Source organism: Mesoplodon bidens, assembly GCF_964165515.1.
Source record: "Mesoplodon bidens genome assembly, chromosome: 10".
Classification (NCBI taxonomy): domain Eukaryota; kingdom Metazoa; phylum Chordata; class Mammalia; order Artiodactyla; family Ziphiidae; genus Mesoplodon; species Mesoplodon bidens.
In genome coordinates this window covers 63,446,610-63,467,360 of record NC_138172.1, presented here as the reverse complement: position 1 = coordinate 63,467,360, position 20,751 = coordinate 63,446,610, and the positions used below count along the sequence as shown (strand labels likewise).

The following is a 20,751-nucleotide window of genomic DNA, read 5'->3' as shown; positions in this document are numbered from 1 at the left end:
CAGTTCAAGGTTGTAGAAAAAGAAAACCTAATCCCATTTCTTATTAATGTAGGTGTGACAGTTGTCAATTTGCAGGAATGAGCCCCAAAATTCCAAGTGGAAGGGTAGAGAACATGGCAAAACCCTGGGTAACAAAAGTTTTTAAATACTCACTTTCAGTTTAATTGTACTGATAACTAAATTTAAGACCCTTTTTATAATTTGAATAATGTTGGTGGAAATAAAAGAGGATGAAATTGTTGGTGTTTTTAGAAAAGTTCTGAAATATCAATATATTTATGTACATATATAATTTCTAAAAATGGAAGAGAGAAAACTTTTGTGTACTAACAAGCAAAAAAAATTAAAAAGCTATAACTTTACCCCTTTACAATGTCTGGGAAATATAGCTGCTAACCAACATGGGCTATATCCTGAGGAGGCAATAATTACAAGGGTTTGTTTCCTTGACTTTCAAAGAGGTCTTCTATGATGTGTTTCCAATCAATTCATAGAGTATCTTCATTTTCTGATTTTTTTAATGGGAAATATCACTTATGTAGTGGGGATTTTATGCACTTTGCTAAAAAACTTAGCACAACATATATTAGGAGTTCTTGGGTCTCACTCTTTAAAAAAGATGATCAATGTTTTTTAACCATGTTTTCTATGAGCATTAAACTACTGCTTGTAAGAAGTCATGTTGATGTGTAATGTTTGCTAATATGTTTATGAAACCAAATGATAGTAATTTACACTGAGACATCTCTGGGTTGAAATTTTTTTTTTAGTTATGTACACCAGCCTTTAATCAATTATCCTCGTATATTACCCTATAACAAGGGTCATTTCCTTTATATTCATTGATGCAGTTAGTTATCTCCCAAATAACCATGTCATTTTTTTCTAAGAATAAAATTGTTGGGCCTCAAGAAAACTACCATATTAAGTACTAATAATTTGATATTCTCCAGTGCCTATGAAGACCTAGTCAATATAAGCAATCAATTGATCATGACACATATCTCTGAATGTTCATTTCTGTTGGCTTCATACCCTAGATCAGATGTATTTAAAAGCTTCCTACCAATAATCATTTCATCAACCAAAGTTATTAGACTTGCGCCTAATAACGTAACTATACACTATGCTTCCAACTCAAGATTTAAGAACATATATCAACAATCTTACCTCTCTCCAGTGGACTATCATTTGTGAATTTATCTAAAGTCTTATTAAATCGTCTGTAAAATCTCCACAATGAAAGAATTGATCCTAATTTAAGGAGTACCATGTAGAGTTAAGTCTCTATGCATTTTCTCGTCCAGCTCAACCCAAACACCTTTATTCCTGTCTCACCATGTTCCGGGTACTATTGCTTAATATAGTCTCACACTGTCCTTGGAAGGTAGTTACCATTACACTAATTTAATGAACGCTGTGGCTAAAATGTAAAATATTTTGTCAGAGCCAAGATTTGAATCTAGTTTTCCTAACGATTTCTTCTTAGAATTTATATTTCCAGAATGGAGAGATCGATTTTATTTCTTTATTCTCTTTATTTAAATTAAGTTTCAAAACCTTAAACTCTAAGTTATAACAATAACTATAAATTTCTTTATATTATATTTAAGCATTAATGGTAATGAATTTAATTTGATATTTTCATACCTCTGAAATCTTTTTTTCCCCTTGATTTGGCTACAAAATTTAGTGAAACTTTGAAATCTCTGACTTTAAATCTGAATTTTTACCTTGATATGCTTGGAAATTATGCCACAACTTTGTCCAAAGAAAAATGGATTTTAGAGTCTTATTAAAAAAGAACCTTATACTGTTTCTTGGACATTGAACAATACTCTGACAAAACAACATTTTGATGACTTGAATACAAATGAATCAGAAACATACGGATTGAATTTTCCTTGACATATAAGTGGGTTTGAATAGACAGGAAAAAGTCATTGGCAAAATTTACTCTGAGTATTGCCAAACCTAAAATGTCTGAAAACATAGGGTTTTAAAAAAGACATTCTAATGATCCCAAAAATATTATCTTTGTTTTTCCATCTCTAAATTATTCTATAAACCCTAATTTGAAAAAAATGAATTAATTTACTTGGAAGGTTTAAACTATATAAAGCATCAAACAATGGAAAATTACACTGTTTGGGGAGAAAACCCAAGTCTTAAAAGCTAGATTAAATTGCTATCTGGGTAATAAATTCTGTTTATGTATATATATATAGGACATAAATATATTATATATATATAGGAGATATATATATAGGAGATAAATATATATATAGGATATACATACATATATATATAGGATATGATACCAATTACCATAGTTTTATTAACAATTTTAATAAGGATCTAACAAGCCAGGTAATTAATGTATGTTTATAATTTAGGGAACTGAACATCTTAAATTATAAGACAGACCTAAATCTACTCATTTGCTGCTAAAAAAAAGAGTACCTATTTTATCATAGAGGGTTATTAACCACCATGAGGGAGTGTTAGAAAATTCTGAAACTGATTTAGCACAATTGGATACAACCACTTGTATGGAATTTCTAGATTTTGCCGGTAAGAAGCAGCAATGTTTCCTTTCCATTTGCTTGTTCATATGTTTGCTTTATTTAGCTGAAACAGACATTTGGAACTCAGAGAATTATCTATTCTGCATGAAAAAAAATCAATAGAATATCCTTAAACTCTCCTGCCAAATCCATGGCAGTTCACTTATCAAATTCCTAAAAAGAATATTTTACAAACTGACATACTTTCCACAGCTCCTCTGAGGAATCATGATGTTACTTTTGATTTCAACAGTCTTTTGATTTCCAAAATATATTTAGATCTCTTAGCTATTTTTTCTTTGTGGAAGCAGGATAAACAAAATTTAATAATCTATATCACTGACTTTCTCCTCACCTTATGATTGAAACGATTTTAATTACTGTACTGTGGTTTGTGGTATAAAATTCTCCTGTGTTACACCAAATTGGTTTGGTTAATAATCACCCCAAATTTACAGTTTGGAATGTCTTCTTAAGAGTAACATGTTCATATATGTAAAATAGATAAACAACAAGATCCTGTTGTATAGCACAGGGAACTATAGTCTATATCCTGTAATAAACCATAATGGAAAAGAATATGAAAAAGTATATATATATATATATATATATATAACTGAATCACTTTACTGAACACCAAAAACTAACACAACATTGTAAATCCACTGTCAATTAAAAAAAAAGTAACATGTTCAATGACAGGTGGTCCATAAAAGCCTTTTAAGTCACAAACTCGTTCAACAATCATTCAAAACATGTTTTTAATACCTACAACCTGCACGGTACCAAGCACCAAGGGTACCATTGTGAACCAGAAATACACTTCCATGACCTTATGAAACGGATATTCATTCAAATATGTAATCATGAAAGTGTTACTCTGATTGATTAAAGCAGCAAGTCTAGTTCTTTAATGACCTGTGGTCAAGTTACAAGAATATACACATAAATTAGATGTCATGTGCCTTCCATGATTTGTCTCCAAATCACTTTCCTTATAGTATCTGCAACCATATTTATACATGAAAGCTGCTCTAGCCAAATCTGGATTGCTGAATGTTCTAGACAACACCATGACTTTTTGCCATTCTATGTATTTACTCCCATTGTTTCCTCATCCAGGAACTACCTCTCTCCTCCTTTCTCACCACCACACCCTCTCCCTCCTCATCTTCATTTCTTGAAATCTTACCCAGCTGACGTAGCCCAGAAGTGCCCTGGACCACAGTACTTTGGCTCCATTTGGACTTAACCATCTCCTTATGTTTCCTATAGTGTCTTGATTGTATCACTATTTTTAGGATTTACGGCACTTTAGTCTTTCTTAAGTAGCTATATTTGTCTGTCTCCCAGGTCATTGTCTCCTTAACACTTTGTCTTGCATGAATAGGCACTAGAAGATTTTATATCGAACAAATGAATAAATGAATAATAGTCAACAAATGAATTTGAAAGAAGACTTTCCTGAGTTTCATTTTTTCATGACTTCCAATTACTTTTGCTGAGAAGTAAGCATATTCAGATTCCATTGTTGCAAATAAAAGGTGGTCTGTCTGCTCTGGCTTAAATACAAAAGGCCAGCTTGTCTAGCATATTTAATCATTTTAATATTTTCATATCAGACAATATTAAAGAACCAAAGAAGAGCATCAGAAGGCTGTGTGTCTCAAACCTAACTTTTAAAAAAAGAATTTGGAAACCTTTGAAAGAAGTGAAATGTTAGTTTATTTTAGGCTCCAAAAAACCACATAAATAACATGTCATTTAAAGTAAAATTACCCTTAAAATATAAGAGAAATCAATCAAAGGAAAAGGATAAACAACAAATAAAGTAGTTCTCAGAGAGAAAAGGATGAATTGAAAGCAAGATAGAACTAAATAGTATAGGGCCCTCCTTTTTCTTCCCCTAGATACAGCTTCCTGATCTTTAAAAGACTGTAGTTCAAATTTGCTCACTGTTCTACACTCAGAGTCCACTGGACTCTTAAGGTGTAGTAAAGTGCATTCAATAATATTATGTGCTGACTACCTCATGCCTCACTCAACTGTAAGCCTCGTGAAGCCACCTCTGTACTTGCTAACTATTTTATCTCCAATATCAAGCCAAGCACACAGCACATCACTACTCAGTGAGCATTTTTGAGCATAAGAATAACATCTGGAGCTTCTCAAAAAAGATTTCCTATAGACCTGTGGACTAAGAATGACAACTGCCATTTCAGTAAACAAAGGATGTTGCAGCCAACAAGCCATCACACTACAGCCACCCCAACAGTGAGCCCTGAGGGAAGTTGGGGTGGAAACAGGATGCCCACCATCAAACCATCAGCCACTGCAGCTGCCCCCTGATCGTGCACCCTGAGGAGACTCAGGATGAGAAGACACATGATATTGACCCCAGACAGCTGAGATGTATATCAAAGGAATGATTTCAATAAGCCCAGACTCTTGCATCTTCCCATATATAAATTTCTTAACTTGAGATGCCTGGTTTTCTTTAATTAACAATAATCTTTTGATGTTCTGACTACCTGGTCTTTGTTGCAAAAACTCCTGTATATCCTGGCTCCTCCCCTACCTCTTTGGAGCTGTCCCTTAGAATTATCTGAGAGGCTGTGTCCTGGGCTTAAGTCCCCAGTTTTGTCCACCAAGTAAAACATAACTCTCAACATTTAGGTTGTGCTTTTTTTTTCAGTCAACAGATCTCTCCCAGAAGTGATTCTGGAGCTGTTGTCTTTGACCAAATATTATAATATGTTAAAACCTAACTCAGTATCATTTTCTGCAGTTTTTTATGACTCTTTTGTTCCATCCCCATCCTCCTCTGTATTATGGTAGGTCCTTTGTCTGTTTCCCTATTATTTGTTTTGATATATATTTCTTTTTATAAGTCAGGTTTTTGAGATATACTTTGAATATGGTAATATCCATTCTCTTTTAGTGTACAGTTCTATACATTTTTACAGATTATATAATTCTGTAACCACCACAAAATCAAGACATAGATCCACAGCATTTTATACATCGCTTTCTTTCGGTATTGTTGTATCACAGTAGTTCTACTTGTTTGCATACATGTCTTCAACACAAGACTAAAAACTTCAAGAGCAGGAACAGAACTTAATTCTTTACCCCCCACACCCACTGCAGAGCCTGACAATAAACGTGTGTTCAGTAATGTGTTTATAAATAAGTTAACTAATCAATATATTGCCCTATCTTATAGTAGAATACACCACTTTGCACATTGTGTGTACAAAATATACATTGGTTAAATCCCACAAAAAGCTGTAACTCTCAATGGGTCCAAACCAAAACTCCCCAAAATTTATGAAATTCAGTGCTTACCATCTCCTGTTTCTGCACAGAGTTGTAAGCCCAAATTGTTCTGTGGATTAATCACCCAATGATTGCTGGTCACAGTGATATCAAAGACAAGCCAACCCACATCTAGAGCTTGGGCCTTTCTTGTGTCTAACAGGAACAGATCTGCATCCCTAAAAAAAGAAAGAGAACAACAGCAAAAAAGAGTTACAGGTTTGAATGAAGATCATCATTTCCTACACTTAAGTGAAAACACTACAAAAGCACACTTACAATAACAGGAGTTCATTAAAGAATAAGAGGAACAAAGGACTCACGTGATGAGTAATAAGATACAGAACATTTTATTGCTGGAATCCCAGCCCAAACCTGGTGCAGATTAGGAATATCTGACAGTAATTTCCATTTGCCTGCTCTTCACTGTCAAGTTTCCTTTACAAAGGGACTTAGTGGTCTTGGTTTGGTCCCTGATAATCAGTGTTTTCCCAAACCATTACCTATAAGTAGCAGTACACTGGCAAGTACACAAGCAAGGGTTAAACTGAATAGAGACAGAAGTGAAAGTAGCTGCTCCAGTCTGGACGGATGTGGATTCTCCAAGGAGATGGAGGGCAGGCAGGCTGTGATGAAAGTCTCTGTTTTAGAGGGAGTTTTCCTTTTGTTTACCACTTTCATTATACTTTTTTTCCATTTTTATTACATATATTTTTCATTTTTATTTCATTTTCTATTTTTATTATATAATTAATTATTTTATGGATCCCAGAGGCCAAGAGAGGGTCACCAGGTATACCATTGGATTAAGGGAGAAATCCCATAGATTGAGCTATGGCTTTTCCCTGACTCACTTTAACACTTTCTTTGTGCACAATCCCCTGGGGACAGTAGTACCTATGCATATAAACTTGTATGTTTTAGGATAATCTCCACAGTGTTACTATTATTAACATTTATCAATCTTAACTTTAGTATTAAATTTACAAATGTATGAGTATCTGTCAAACGGTAATGAATTATTTTATTTATTATATCCTTACTACAGGCAGTTTCTGAGCTAAGTGCTACATCTTTTTGATGTTTAGTCATTATTTTAATTTGTTTTATTGAAGTATAGTTGATTTACAGTGTTGTGTTAATTTCTGTTGTACAGCAACATGATTCAGTTATACATATATGTATACACATCCTTTTTCATATTCTTTTCCATTATGGTTTATCACAGGATATTGAATATAGTTCCCTGTGCTATACAGTAAGACTTTGTTGTTTATCCATTCTATATATAATAGTTTGTATCTGCTAATCCGAAACTCCCAATCCATTCCCCCCACACACTCCTGTCCCTTGGCAACCACAGGTCTGTTTTCTATGTGACATTTAATCTTTACAATAGATTTTTATATTGATGAAATTAAGGCTCAGATAGGTTGATGGTAAAAACAATGGAACTCCATCAAAGTAGAATAGAAATACACTATTATGTATTTTATGATTGTGCTGAATCTGACAGCATATTATTCATATGAAGAAGATCAGAGCTATGTCATAATAAGCTATGTTAAATACTATTCTACTGTATTTTCCATCTATCTATATCTTAGAAGTCACTTTAAAGGTGAATTACAAAATGTAAAAAACTAATTTTGAATAAAATCAAATCATGCATATTTATTATTTTCTTAGAAAAAAATCTATAATTGAAAACTGAACTATAGCAGAAGTAAAGAATCTCAGTCAATATTTTAGAAGGTACCTCTCCATTTCTTTACATAAACTTGATTTATACCATTCTTCCATTAACCTAGAGAACTTAAAATTAATGTTTTATGATCAATCATATTGTCCAGCTACTGTACACCAAAATATGCAGCTTTAATTCTCCTTCACAATTTTAATCATAGTGATTACCAAAGGAGGGTTACAGACACTTTTTCACATCCAATACAGGAATCAGTTTGAGTCACTGTGGACATACGACAGGCATATACTACAATTCAATGAAAAGATTAATTCATTCCCACTTGAATTTTAAGGACCCATTATTTTCACAGTGTGTGGAATGTAAATCAAATTCTCCCTCTTCCTCCTAAATTGGAAAACCTACCAAATAAACAGAATCTAAGAAAATATGGATTATTCTTAAATTTTTGAAATATTTAAAAAATGTCTTTGAGACTGTAATCTTGGAAGTAACTTAATCACGTTATTAGCTTCTTAAACAGAAGAAGGGTTCACCTTGTAGCTTGGAAAATACGCAAATGCTACCCTGCTTTCAAAGCCTGCTTTCATTTGAAATATGGTAAAGATATTCTAATAAACTCTGCAAAGCATAAAATGCCATCCCTTGGTGTGATATAAATAAACATTTGAAAAACAAAAAAGAACAAAGGTAAATTCTGAGAGCAATTTCAACTAGTTAACAAATATCTTTATGTAGTTATTTAGGTGTATTTTCTATTATTTTTAAATTGTGATACTTTTCCAAAAAAAAAATTCTCTAACTATTCATATTCAAGTCTCAACACTGTTAAGCATGTCTATGAGGAAAATAGTTTCAGTTTTAATGAATGTATTTAGAAAAATCATCAGCCAACAGACCCAAGCAAACCTTAAATACCTGAATTTCAGTGATGTAAATCTAATTCATTGGAAGGTAAACCTAGGCCAACAGTATGAATTGAAAAAATCCATATATTTCTATTTCACCTCTGAAGTTATGAATGATCAGTTGTCTTCATAAGCTTCATGGATTCCTATTCTTGAGCAAAACTATTTTATTTTTGACGTTAACTTCTATTCTTTAACTTCTCTTCTTTCCTTTTGTGTAAAGAGCTCTTCTGCATTACCTACATACAAGAGAATATGCTTTAGGAGAGTCAAGTCTGTTTATTTATTTATGTATTTTTTTTAAATTTATTTTTTGGCTGTGTTGGGTTTTTGTTGCTGCGTGTGGGCTTTCTCTAGTTGGGACGAACAGGGTCTACTCTTTGTTGAGGTCCGTGGGCTTCTCGTTGCAGTGGCTTCTCTTGTTGTGGAGCACGGGCTCTAGGCATGCGAGCTTCAGTAGTTGCAGCACGCAGACTTCAGTAGTTTTGGCACGTGAGTTTATGGCTCATGAGCTCCAGAGCGCAGGCTCAGTAGTTGTGGCTCACGGGCTTAGTTACTCTATAGTATGTGGAATTTTCCCAGACCAGGGATTAAGCACATGTCCCTTGCATTGGCATGTGGATTCTTAACCACTGTGCCACCAGGGAAGTCCTCAAGTCTATTTTTAATAAGCACAATGGTAATAATTTTGTAATTTTCACTCATGTAGCAACTTTCATAACAGCATCTTAAAAATAAATTCCTATCCATTCTGTAGAAATCGAGACATGATTTCTTTGGAAGTATAAAATTATTCCACTAAAGAAGAGCAGTTATCTCCCTGGAAATAGCAGAATATACTAAATATATCCTACAAGCAGTATAAAATAAACTTGTTAAAGTTGCCTTGCCTTATCACTTTCACCATTTTTTAAAGAAATTCTTACAGCATCTAATAAAAGAAAATTTTAAATATTAATGCATTTAAAAGGAATACAGTACAAAGAAAATATATATGTAGAAAAATATATTCATTTGTAGCAGAAATAAATCCATAATATAATTATTTTATATTATGTACAATTACAGTAATGAAACTAAAATTAAAATCTGCATTCTAGTAAAGGAAATAAAGTCCACCTACATGGATGTATGCAAGCATTGAAGAATGTTACTGTGTTAGTATCCTAAGGCTGCCATAACAAAGTACCGGAGCCTGAGTGGCTGAAACAGTAGAAATTTATTGTCTCACAGTTCTGGAGGCTGGATGTCCAAACTCAAGGTGTTGACAGGGTTGATTCTGTTGAGGACTGTGAGGGAAGAATCTCGTTGGCTTCTAGATGGCTGTTTCCTCCCTGCATCTTCATATCACCTTCCCTATGTGTACATCATTGCATCCAAATTTTCCATTTTTATAAGGACACCAGTCATATTGGATTAAGACTCACCCTCAGTTTAATTGAGTTACCTCATTAAAGACTCTGTTTCTAAATAAGATCACATTCTGAGATACTGGAGACCAGGACTTCAATATATGGATAGGAGAGAGAGGGGAACATGGTTCAACCCATAATACTATTTTAAAATATCTTTTAAAGGCAAGAATAATCCTGGATGTGAACATTCTGTGTTTATAGATATTACAGCAATTATCCACATTGAAATGTTTTCAAAAACTAATACGTGAAAGTCAATTTATATTGATCAAAATAACTCATAATGATGAAAATTTGTATTTTTCTTTTTCAGATAGAATTTGAACCTTTGTCTTGAGTATGTTACAGATCAGCATAATAATTTCTCATACAGTTAAATGAAGCTATCATGCAGTTGTTAAATACAGAGTCATATTGAACAGATAAAGGATTTGCATCACACAGATTTATTGGATATGAAATATATAGATATACTGAATATAATTAATCACAGGCAAAAAATAATATGTAGATATGTAGATACAGTTAGAGTTCAATACAAATACATGTGAGCATATCTTACTTCAATCATGACCAGAGGTTTAAACATGTGTTTTCATGGGAAATTGGTAGGGTTGAAGATACTGCTTTGCAAGGGTGCTTTTTATTTTACTGAGAGAGGAAAGGGTTTTGTATACATGCCCTGGGAGCCTCAAAATACCAAAAGGGTAGGAACTTCACTAAGGACTGAGCAGCAGGAGCCAAATTCAGCAAAATTTGAGTTATCATCATTCTTACCACTCATCTGAAAATAAAGAGTCTTACATATCTAAGACAATGACACTGGAAGAAATAAAGTGTATTGCAATAAAATAAACTAGAATTTGGGGAGCAGACAGAACTTGAACAATAAAGGAATTCCTCAGCCACTGTTTCCCCATGCCTAAAAGACAGTATGATAATCACTGCCTTAAGAGATTTTGTGAAGACCAAATGTAATATAATCTGAAGATCTATCTGGAAGAGAGGAAATTATAGTTGAATCTTTACCTAGTTCATCAGACATTTTTCCCAGAAATAGAACATGCAATCCTAAAATTTGTACAGAACCACAAAGACCCCGAATAACCAAAGCAATCTGGAGAAAGAAGAACAAAACTAGAGGCATCACACTTACAAAGTTATACTAATCAAAACAGTTTGATATTGGCACAGAAACAGACACATAGATCAATGGAGCAGTATAAAGAGCCAAGAAATAAACCCACATATATGGGTTAATTAATTTACCATGAAAGAACCAAGAATATACAACAGGGAAAGGCAGTCTCTTCAATAAAGTGTTGGGAAAACTGGACAACCACATGCAAAAGAATGAAACAGGACTGTTATCTTACACCATACACAAACTTAACTTAAAATGAATTAAAGACTTGAATGTAAAACCTGAAACCATAAAACTCCTAGAAGAAAACATAGCCAGTAAGCTCCTTGATATTGGTCTTTGCAATGATTTCTTTTTGGCTCTGACACCAAAAACAAAAGTGACAAAAGCAAAAATAAACAAGTGGAGCAATATCAAATTAAAAATCTTTTGCACAGCAAAGGAAACCATCAACAAAATGAAAAGGCAACCTATGGAATGGGAGAAAATATTTGCAAATCATATATCTGATAAGGAGTTAATAACCAAAATATATAAAGAACTTATACAACTCAATAGCAAAAAAAAAAAATCTATTTAAAAATGGGCAGAAGACATACAGATGGACAAGTACATGAAAAGATGCTGAACATCACTAAACATCAGGGAAATGCAAAACAAAACCACAATGAGATATAACTTCATACCTGTTAGAATGGCTATTATGTATTAAAAAGACAAGAAATAACAGGTGTTGGTGAGTATGTAGAGGAAACGGAACACTTGTGCACTGTTGGTGGGAATGTAAGTTGGTGCAGTCACTATAGAAAACAGTGTGGAGGCACCTCAAAAATTGAAAAAAAAAACAACTATCATTTGGGCCAGTAATTCTGGTTTTTATTGAAGAAAATGAAAACACTAACTCAAAAAGATATACACATCTCCATGTTCATTGCAATATTATTTACAATAGCCAAGATATGGAGACAACCTAATTGTCCATCAACAGATGAATGGGTACAGAAAATGTGGCATACACACACACACACACACACACACAATGGAATATTATTCTGCCATAAAAAAGAATGAAATCTTGCCATTTGTGACATGAATGGACCTCTTGAGGGCATTATAATAATTGAAATAAGTCAGATGGAGAAAGAAAAACACTATCACTTATATGTGGAATCTAAAACAAAACAAAACAAAAACAGCAAACAAACAAAACCCAAGCTCATAGATACAGAGTACAGGTTAGTGGTCACCAGAGGCAGGGGGTGGGAGTGAAAGAAATGGATGAAATAGGCCCGGAGGTGTAAACTTCCAGTTATAAAATAAGTAAGTCATGGCAAAAAATAAGTAAGTCATGGCACTGTAATGTACAGCATGGTAAATGTCTGTAATTAATAATACTGTATTACATATTTTGAAAGTTGCTGAGAGAGTAGGTCTTTAAAGTTCTAATTACAAGAAAGAACATTTCTAACTGGGTATGGTGACAGAAGTTAACTGCAGTGATCATTTTGCAATATATGAAGATATTGGATCATTATATTGTATACCTGAAACTAATATAAAGTTATATGTCAATTATGCTTCAATAAAAAATACTTAAAAACGAACTAACAACAACAAAAATGTGTGAATTAGTGCTTTTGTTAACATAATATTTCTGATGACAGCATTATACACAGACTCAAAAAAATGTTACTTTTGTAACAACATAGATGAATCTGAAGATGATGAACTTTGTAATATCGTGATATATGATTCAAAATATGGCTATAGTGATTATGTCAAACATGCATGTGAAAAGTTTGAAAAAAGTCTCTACATAGGGCTTCCCTGGTGGTGCAGTGGTTGAGAGTCCACCTGCCAATGCAGGGGACATGGGTTCGTGCCCTGGTCCGGGAAGATCTCACATGCCGCACATAGGCTGGACCCATGAGCCATGGCCACTGAGCCTGTGTGTCCGGAGCCTGTGCTCTGCAACGGGAGAGGCCACAACAGTGAGAGGCCCGCATATCAAAAAAAAAAAAAGTCTCTACATATATTTTCAAAGTGAAACAAGGAATATGACTACATTAATGAAATTTTATATAACATGATTAAAATATGTAAAAATAATTATATTAATAAACGATTATATCTTTTTACTATTTAACTGCTACTATTATATTCATTATATATCTATGTCTATAAACACATACAATTATATAAATATTCAATTTCCTCCTCTAATTTCTTTGATCTTTAACTTGAGTAAACCAAATATTTTTATACAATCGTATCATATTCTTCTTCATTATCTTTCTTATAATCAGGTACACAAACATGTCTAGTAGCATACTATGCATGTGGTTTTGGATGCTTGAAATGTTAACTCCTTCTACTTTCTACATAGCTGAATAACAGAATTAATGAAGTATTCTCATTATAAACCCCAAATAAAAATTATAACCAGGAATGTCTGATGTGAAGTCAGCTAGACTGGGAGTCTACCTCTGAAAGTGAACAAAATAAATCACTGAATACTAGAATTAAGTGGGATATAAATTATGTAGCCAAACTGTTATTTGATTGATGAGAAAACTTAAAGAGAAATCAAATTATTTCCCATGGTCTCTCACCCAGTTGGAAGACCAGAACTCAGGTTTCTATATTCCATTTTCAGAACACTTTCTCTTATATCACTGTAGCTCCCTTTTTAGTCCCAAACCATCCTTTAACTGCCCTCTTTACACTGAAAGATAATTGGTTTTTGGATTGGATTACTGAAAGGTTGAGCTGAGCCACCAGCCTAAAACAAGGTGGGAGACATGGAGCCAAGGAGTGACCATGTAATCAAGTTAAGATGAGGTCATTAGCATGGACCTTAATCCAGTATGATCGTTGCCCTTATAAGAAGAAGAGAAGAGACACAGAAGGAAGACAGCCATATGAGGACAAAGGCAGAGATGGAACTTTTGTTGACCCAAGCCAAGGAATATTTGAAGCTACCAGAAGCTGGAAGAGGCCAAAAACAATCTTCCCCTAGAAAACCTAGAGGTTTTGGAAGGAGTATTGTCTTAACAAAACTTTGATTTTGGACTTCTAATCTCCAGAAGTGTGAGAGAATAAATTTCTGTTTTATTAATCCATCCAAGTTTGTGGTAATTTGTTACAGCAGCTCTAGGAAACTAATACACTTCACTAGTTTTCACAGATTAAATATTTCATATTAAATAGGAGGTGGTCAGCAATATCAAATACTGAGAAGAATGGGAAGAACAAAAAAGTGTCTAGAAGATTTGGTAGCAAGGAGAACGTTGGTGGATAATCAGTAGAGTGGAGTTATCAAACTGCAGTAGGTTGAGGGGTGAATAAAAGATAAGAAGGGGATGTATTTAAAGCAAAGTTTTATAACATGAACTTCACTAAGATATGGAGAAGAGAAATAATGTGGAATAGTAGGAAGAAGGAGAGTCAAATAGAGGGATTTTTAGTAAACACAAGAAACAGCAAATATTTATAGGACACATTTAAGTGCATATTTAAAAGATAGAACATATACTATTTCAACACAATAAGAAATGTGAGTGGACAACACAGAAAATCTTCCAGAATAAGCATGTGCTTGGTTACTTCTCTATGACACTGTCCTTGGAGTTCACGTGTATTGTGAAAACTTCTTTATAGATGAAATCACTTCTCAGCAGGGGAATTGGGTAAACTAATATACATCAGATGAGTCCTTGGATGGAACCCCCATTCATCTTTTGCCAAAATCTATTTTATCAAGGGTATTGTTTCATAGGCTTGTGGCAAATAAATCCTTTTGCTTGTTTCTAAATATGGTTAATAAACAGTTCTCATTGGTATCTTATTACTTGAGCAGAAAGTGTAGGACTCATGGCTCCTCTGAGGAGTCTCATTATAAGTTTACCTTTATAAAGTGAAGATTGTAATTATAGGTGGAATTGGTATCTGCTAAATTTCAACAATGAGTTGTTGTACTTAGGCTTTGCTTAGTAATAGAAAAAATAATTATGCCCTTTAAGTCATCTTTCTGAGCTTTTGTTTATTCTTTAATGAAGATTAAAATAAAATCCACCTCATAAATCCCTTTGCAGGGATAAAAAAACTACACAAATAAAAATATTATGCAAATTGCTATAATTGCTGTTTTCTTACCAAAACACACTTATGGAAGGTAAGTATGTATATAATAAGTTGTATATCTTATGCTTCATGACAAAATTAGGGTCAGAAGTGATTTATGCAATCACTACTGTCAAAGTTCTTTAATAACATACACTTATAAATTTTAGATATATTCATTCATTTTCTTTAAGTTTAATAACATTTATTGATACATATAGCCCATAATAAGCTTTTGTTCCTAAATTCCATTAAAGGCAAAAAATGAAGTTGAAAACATATCAAAAATGAAGTAAAATTATTTATGTAATCAACAAGAGATAATGAAAGAGAAATATCCTTTAGATTGTTATGGTTTCAATTATATGCATGCATACATATATGTGTATATATATACATTAGAGAGAGAGAGAGAGAGAGAGAGAGAGAGAGGGAGAGAGAAAGAGAGAGAGAAAGAGAAGAAACAGTTAACCAGGAGCATAAACATTCTACTGTCTAACCAAGAAGCTCTAAATCTTGCCAAGAAAAGCTTTGGGAAATTGTCTGGAAGATATACAGATACATTTCAGAGCAAAAGTTAAAATACTCTTCTATTTCCACGAGGCATGAAACTTACAGAGCACAGAGATATCTACACTTTTACCAAACTTTCTACTATTAGGACATTTTCACCTCCTTCCATCTCCTTTTGTCTGTGAATAGCTTATCATGCCTAGTAGAAATGTAATGATGGCCACCAAGAAGAAAGCATACACCTTTCTCTGGGTATCTGACATAAACACACCACACCATCTGAGAAACCTGACATACAGCTCTAAAACAGAGCACATTGACAATGGATGCAAATTAATCAATGATATTTTCTGGGGTTTATAATGTCAAAATCTTCTCTCATGTGCAATTTCAGGTTTAAAAGTGTTAGAATTTGACTTTGTTAGCTGATTGATATTTTCAGATGGCAATTATTTTTTCTCCCAAAACAAATGTGAAATAACAAGCTTCTGTAAATCTCACAGAACACCAATTTTCAGAATATCTAATTCAATGAGGTATTTACATTTAAAGGCAAATATGCAAGCTGGTAAAATAGTAATATTAGATGGAATTGAATGGGAAAACAAGTTGAATTCCCACTATGAAAATTCAATAACTTTTCCCTCTGTGGAATTTTTTAAATTTCCAAGATACTGATAATGTTAGCAGGTTTACTGGTGCTACATCATTCCATATTTTTCCCTTGCAGAGAGATCTAAACAAGGGCTACTGAATACACACACACACACACATACACACTCACACGGGAGAGTCCCTCACTCAACAAGAATCAAAGAAGTGAGACTATTACATACATAGTCCAACCACTTTTAATGCCCTCTAATGAATGAGTGATACACCCAGTTCAGGTTCCTAAGACCTCTTCCATATTATGACTCTTACGACCCCAAATATGAAATAGTCGGGGAAAAATTGACTTCATGGCCTGAATTATTCCCATAATTTAAGTTTATAGCTTAAATCTACAACTAGAGCAGTATTTCTCAACCTCAGCATTAGGGAAAATTTGGACCAGATCATTCTTTATTGAGTAGGGGTGTGTCCTGTTCATGGCAGAAGGTTTAGCAGCATCTTCCACTACCTACCCATTGGGTGCCAGTAGCCCTTCATCCCTCCACCCTCGCCAACTGGGACAACCAAAAATGCCTCCAGACATTGCTACATGTCTCCTGGGGGCTGAATCCCCTCAGCTGAGAACTTGAACTAGAGCTTGATCCCTGAACACTGCAGAAACACAAGCCATGCTTGTGTGCTGTCCTATATACCTAGAGCAGTCAGCACTGACCATCTGAGTGTTAGTTATGCTGCTCTCAAGAGCTCACGAAATCACCCTGGGTGGAAATTGTCAATGTGTATCCTGAAGTATGTCCACAGAAGAATCAAAAATCTTAGAGAAGCAGGAGGGGGGAGATGATGTCAATGTGAAACTGGCTATGGACTTGAATGATGACAGCTCAACTAAATATATCCAAGCAGGGAAGATGACAAATGACAGCTAGCAGGCTGGCTTAAAATATTTTCGCAGTGGAGCACCGAAATTGATATTCATAACAGAACATTAGGAAAAGGTTGAATTCTACACAGCATATTTTCTTTTGGGAATATATAAATGTATATATTGTGAAAAAATTAATTCAAGGAAAGCACTTAGCATAGTGCCAGATGCATGGTGAGTGCCCATTAAATGGGCAAGTGCTGACTGCTCTTCTTAGTAGTAGGACTACTGGCATTGTTCTCACTATTTAATTCTGTACACATTTAAACATTTTAATGATTAAGAATATTTCTCCTAAGTGCCCTCTCTGTCTCTACCTCTCTTTCTCTCTCTGTCATTATAGAAAGTTCTCCTACACTGTTGGTGGGAATGTACATTGGTGCAGCCACTGTGGAAAGCAGTATGGAAGTTCCTCATAAAAGTAAAAATAGAGTTACCATATTCTCCACTCCTGAGCATATATCCAGATAAAACTATAATTCAAAAAGATACATGTGTACCTATGTTCATAGCAACACTATTCACAATAACCAAGACATGGAAACAACCTAAATGTCCACTGACAGATGAATGGATAAAGAAGATGTGGTACATATATACAATGGAATATTACTCAACCATAAAAAAGAACAAAATAAGGCCACTTGCAGCAATATGGATGAAACTAGGGAACATCATACTAAGTGAAGTAAGTCAGAAAGAGAAAGACAAATACCATATGATATCACTTTGGTGTAGAATCTAAAATATGACACAGATGAACCAATCTATGAAACAGAAAGAGACTCAAGTCATAGAGAATAGACTTGTGGTGACCAAGGTTGAGGAGGGGTGGGGGAGGGATGGAGTGGGAGTTTGGGGTTAGCAGATGCAAACTATTATATAGAGGATGGATAAACAACAAGGTCCTACTGTATAGCACAGTGAACTATATTCAATACCCCGAGATACACCATAATGGAAAAGGATATGGAGAAGAATGTGTATGTGTGTACATATATATGTATATATTTATATAAAGCTGAGTCACTTTGCTGTACAGAAGAAATTAACACCACATTTTAAATCAACTATACTTCAATAAAAAAAGAGTCAAAGAAATAGACTTTAAAAAAGAAAAGTTCTTTCTCATCTTCAAAGGCCCAACTCAAGGGTGAACTCCTCCTAGTGGCTTTCTCCAAGGGCCCTCACCCTCCCATGTGAAGAATTAATTTCCCCTTCATTTGTATTTTGTATTCATTTGTACAACACGTAGTACATACTTACATCATACTGCTTAGCGCATTGCATTATAGTTATTAAAGCCTGTGTGTGGCAAGCTCACCCCAACCTCTGCCTCAGGTTATGAACTGTAAGGATCTTATTTACTCTCCTTTTGTACCCTGTGCTGGCCACATGTAAGTTGCTCAGGAAAAGCAGGGCCAACTCAGCTGAATTATCTGGAAAATTCAATCATGTGGAAACCTCATTTCCCAATAATGCCAGATATGTGAGGGGTGACTGAAGAGAAATGCCTCCATACAGAATTTGGGGCTGTCAGCTTCACGTGAAAAGATTAAATGAGTGAAACGATGTGTAATAAGTTTCTACCAAGAAAAATAAAGATTTGGATAAATATCAGAAGACTTTTAAATGGCACGCATTGACATATGAGTAGGGATAACCAGGGAGGTGGGAGATAGTAGGAATAAAACATAATTTTAAGAGTTTTAGGTCTTGCTAAGATAAATAATTTTGAAAAGAGATGACATCATTGGTCTATCTCTTTCATATTTAATCACATAGCATTGTCAAAGGATTTCTAGATGAGATGGTTAATAGACCAGAGAGTGTCTTGAATATAAAACATATCTATAAAACATCAGTCTAAATTACTTCAAGGACTCCCACCTTGACACTCCTAGATTATATGTTATGGGAAGTGAGCTTTAAATATGTGAAATTATACACAAAAACACACACTTTTGCATTGTCAAATGCACTGCCTTAAAGAGTACAGTCTGCACAGACTTTTCAATTGTTCCTTAGTTTAATTCAAAACACTATTACACACTACTATATATAAAATAGATAACCAACAAAGGACCTATTGTATAGCACAGGGAACTGTAGTCAATATCTTGTAATAACCTATAATGGAAGAGAATGTAGAAGAAAAAATATATATATGTATATACATTATGTATAACTGAACCACTTTGCATTATACCTGAAACTAACACAACATTGTAAATCAACTATAGTTCAATAAAAATTTTCAAAAAAAGAAACAGTACATAAATAAAATCCACAAGTTTGAAGACAAGTTTTAAGAGGTGACCTTAGGCTTGAAAATGTCTAGAGGTACAAGTTTCTTTTCATATATCCATTTTAGTTCTTGATTTGATAAATATATGAAAACACAAATAATCAATACTCAACAAATAATATTTGGATATTAAAATGGGTTTCTCAAATTGAAATTCTTTCCATTTTACTGTGATCACATGATATATAAATGAAGTATCTTTAATCCTTCCTCCTCAATTTCAGAGAATTAAAGTCAAGGTTCCCAATTGGCAGGAACATTTTCCATAAAACAGGGGAAAGAAAAAAAATTATTTATCTTCATTTGCTGTGGAAAGAAAAATGCCTCTTGTAGCTTAAGAAAAATATAAGAGCAACTTATTTTTTTAATCCTTTATTTTGTTCAGTTTAGTTTTGATTTTTGCCCCTCTCTACCTGGAAATGTTTGGATGGTTATTTGGTAAAGAAACATGTAACATACTGTTGTTTCATTATCTTCACTTGCTAAACTATGCTTAGGCTTGTTTTGATTACAAAAGTAATTTTCACTATAAAAATTTAGAGTGTACAGAAAAAGGGGAAAATTAAAATTTTAAATTACCTGCAAGCTTTCAATGAACACTTGCTGCTTCCTTCCATTCTGTTTTCCACATGAATTCATCCTAACATAATTATGTGTATTATGTGTAAATAAAATTTGTTTCCTGTTTCGTTAAATTAACATTACAGCCTGGGCACTTTCCAGTGTTACTAATATATTTTTAAAATACAGTTTCTACTTTATCTATGAAGCATAGCATTTCCATTTTCCATGAAACATAGTGCAACCTTTTCTCTTCTGTTTAAAATTAAAATGTCCTCAGTCTATGCTATGGTAACCAATAATACTTTGAAAAACATTTATATGTGAATCCTTTTCTAATTTTCTATATCTCTGAAACTTCTGTAAAATAAATTCATAGATAAGCTGTTTCCCATCCTCTTGAACTGTATTCTTTTTAACATCTTTATTAGAGTATAATTGCTTTACAGTGTTCTGTTACTTTCTGCTGTATAACAAAGTGAATCAGCTATGTGCATACATATATCCCCATATCCTCTACTTCTTGTGTCTCCCTCACACCCTCCTTATCCCACCCCTCTAGGTGGTCACAAAGCACTGAGCTGATCTCCCTGTGCTATGCAGCTGCTTCCTGCTAGCTAGCTATTTTACATTTGGTAGTGTGTATATGTGAA

The 20,751-nt window shown here is 33.8% G+C and overlaps 1 protein-coding gene across 1 annotated transcript in view; it reads right to left on the bottom strand.

Annotated features, from left to right (window-relative positions):
- The window catches only part of BMP5 (bone morphogenetic protein 5), a gene marked incomplete at its 3' end in the record, with an annotated part of 117,475 nt that overhangs the window by 31,382 nt on the left and 65,342 nt on the right, over positions 1 to 20,751 (bottom strand). The window contains exon 3 of the mRNA XM_081247130.1: positions 5,916 to 6,064. Within this exon, the coding sequence (XP_081103256.1) occupies positions 5,916 to 6,064 (149 nt within the window). The remainder of the gene's footprint in view (positions 1 to 5,915; positions 6,065 to 20,751) is intronic.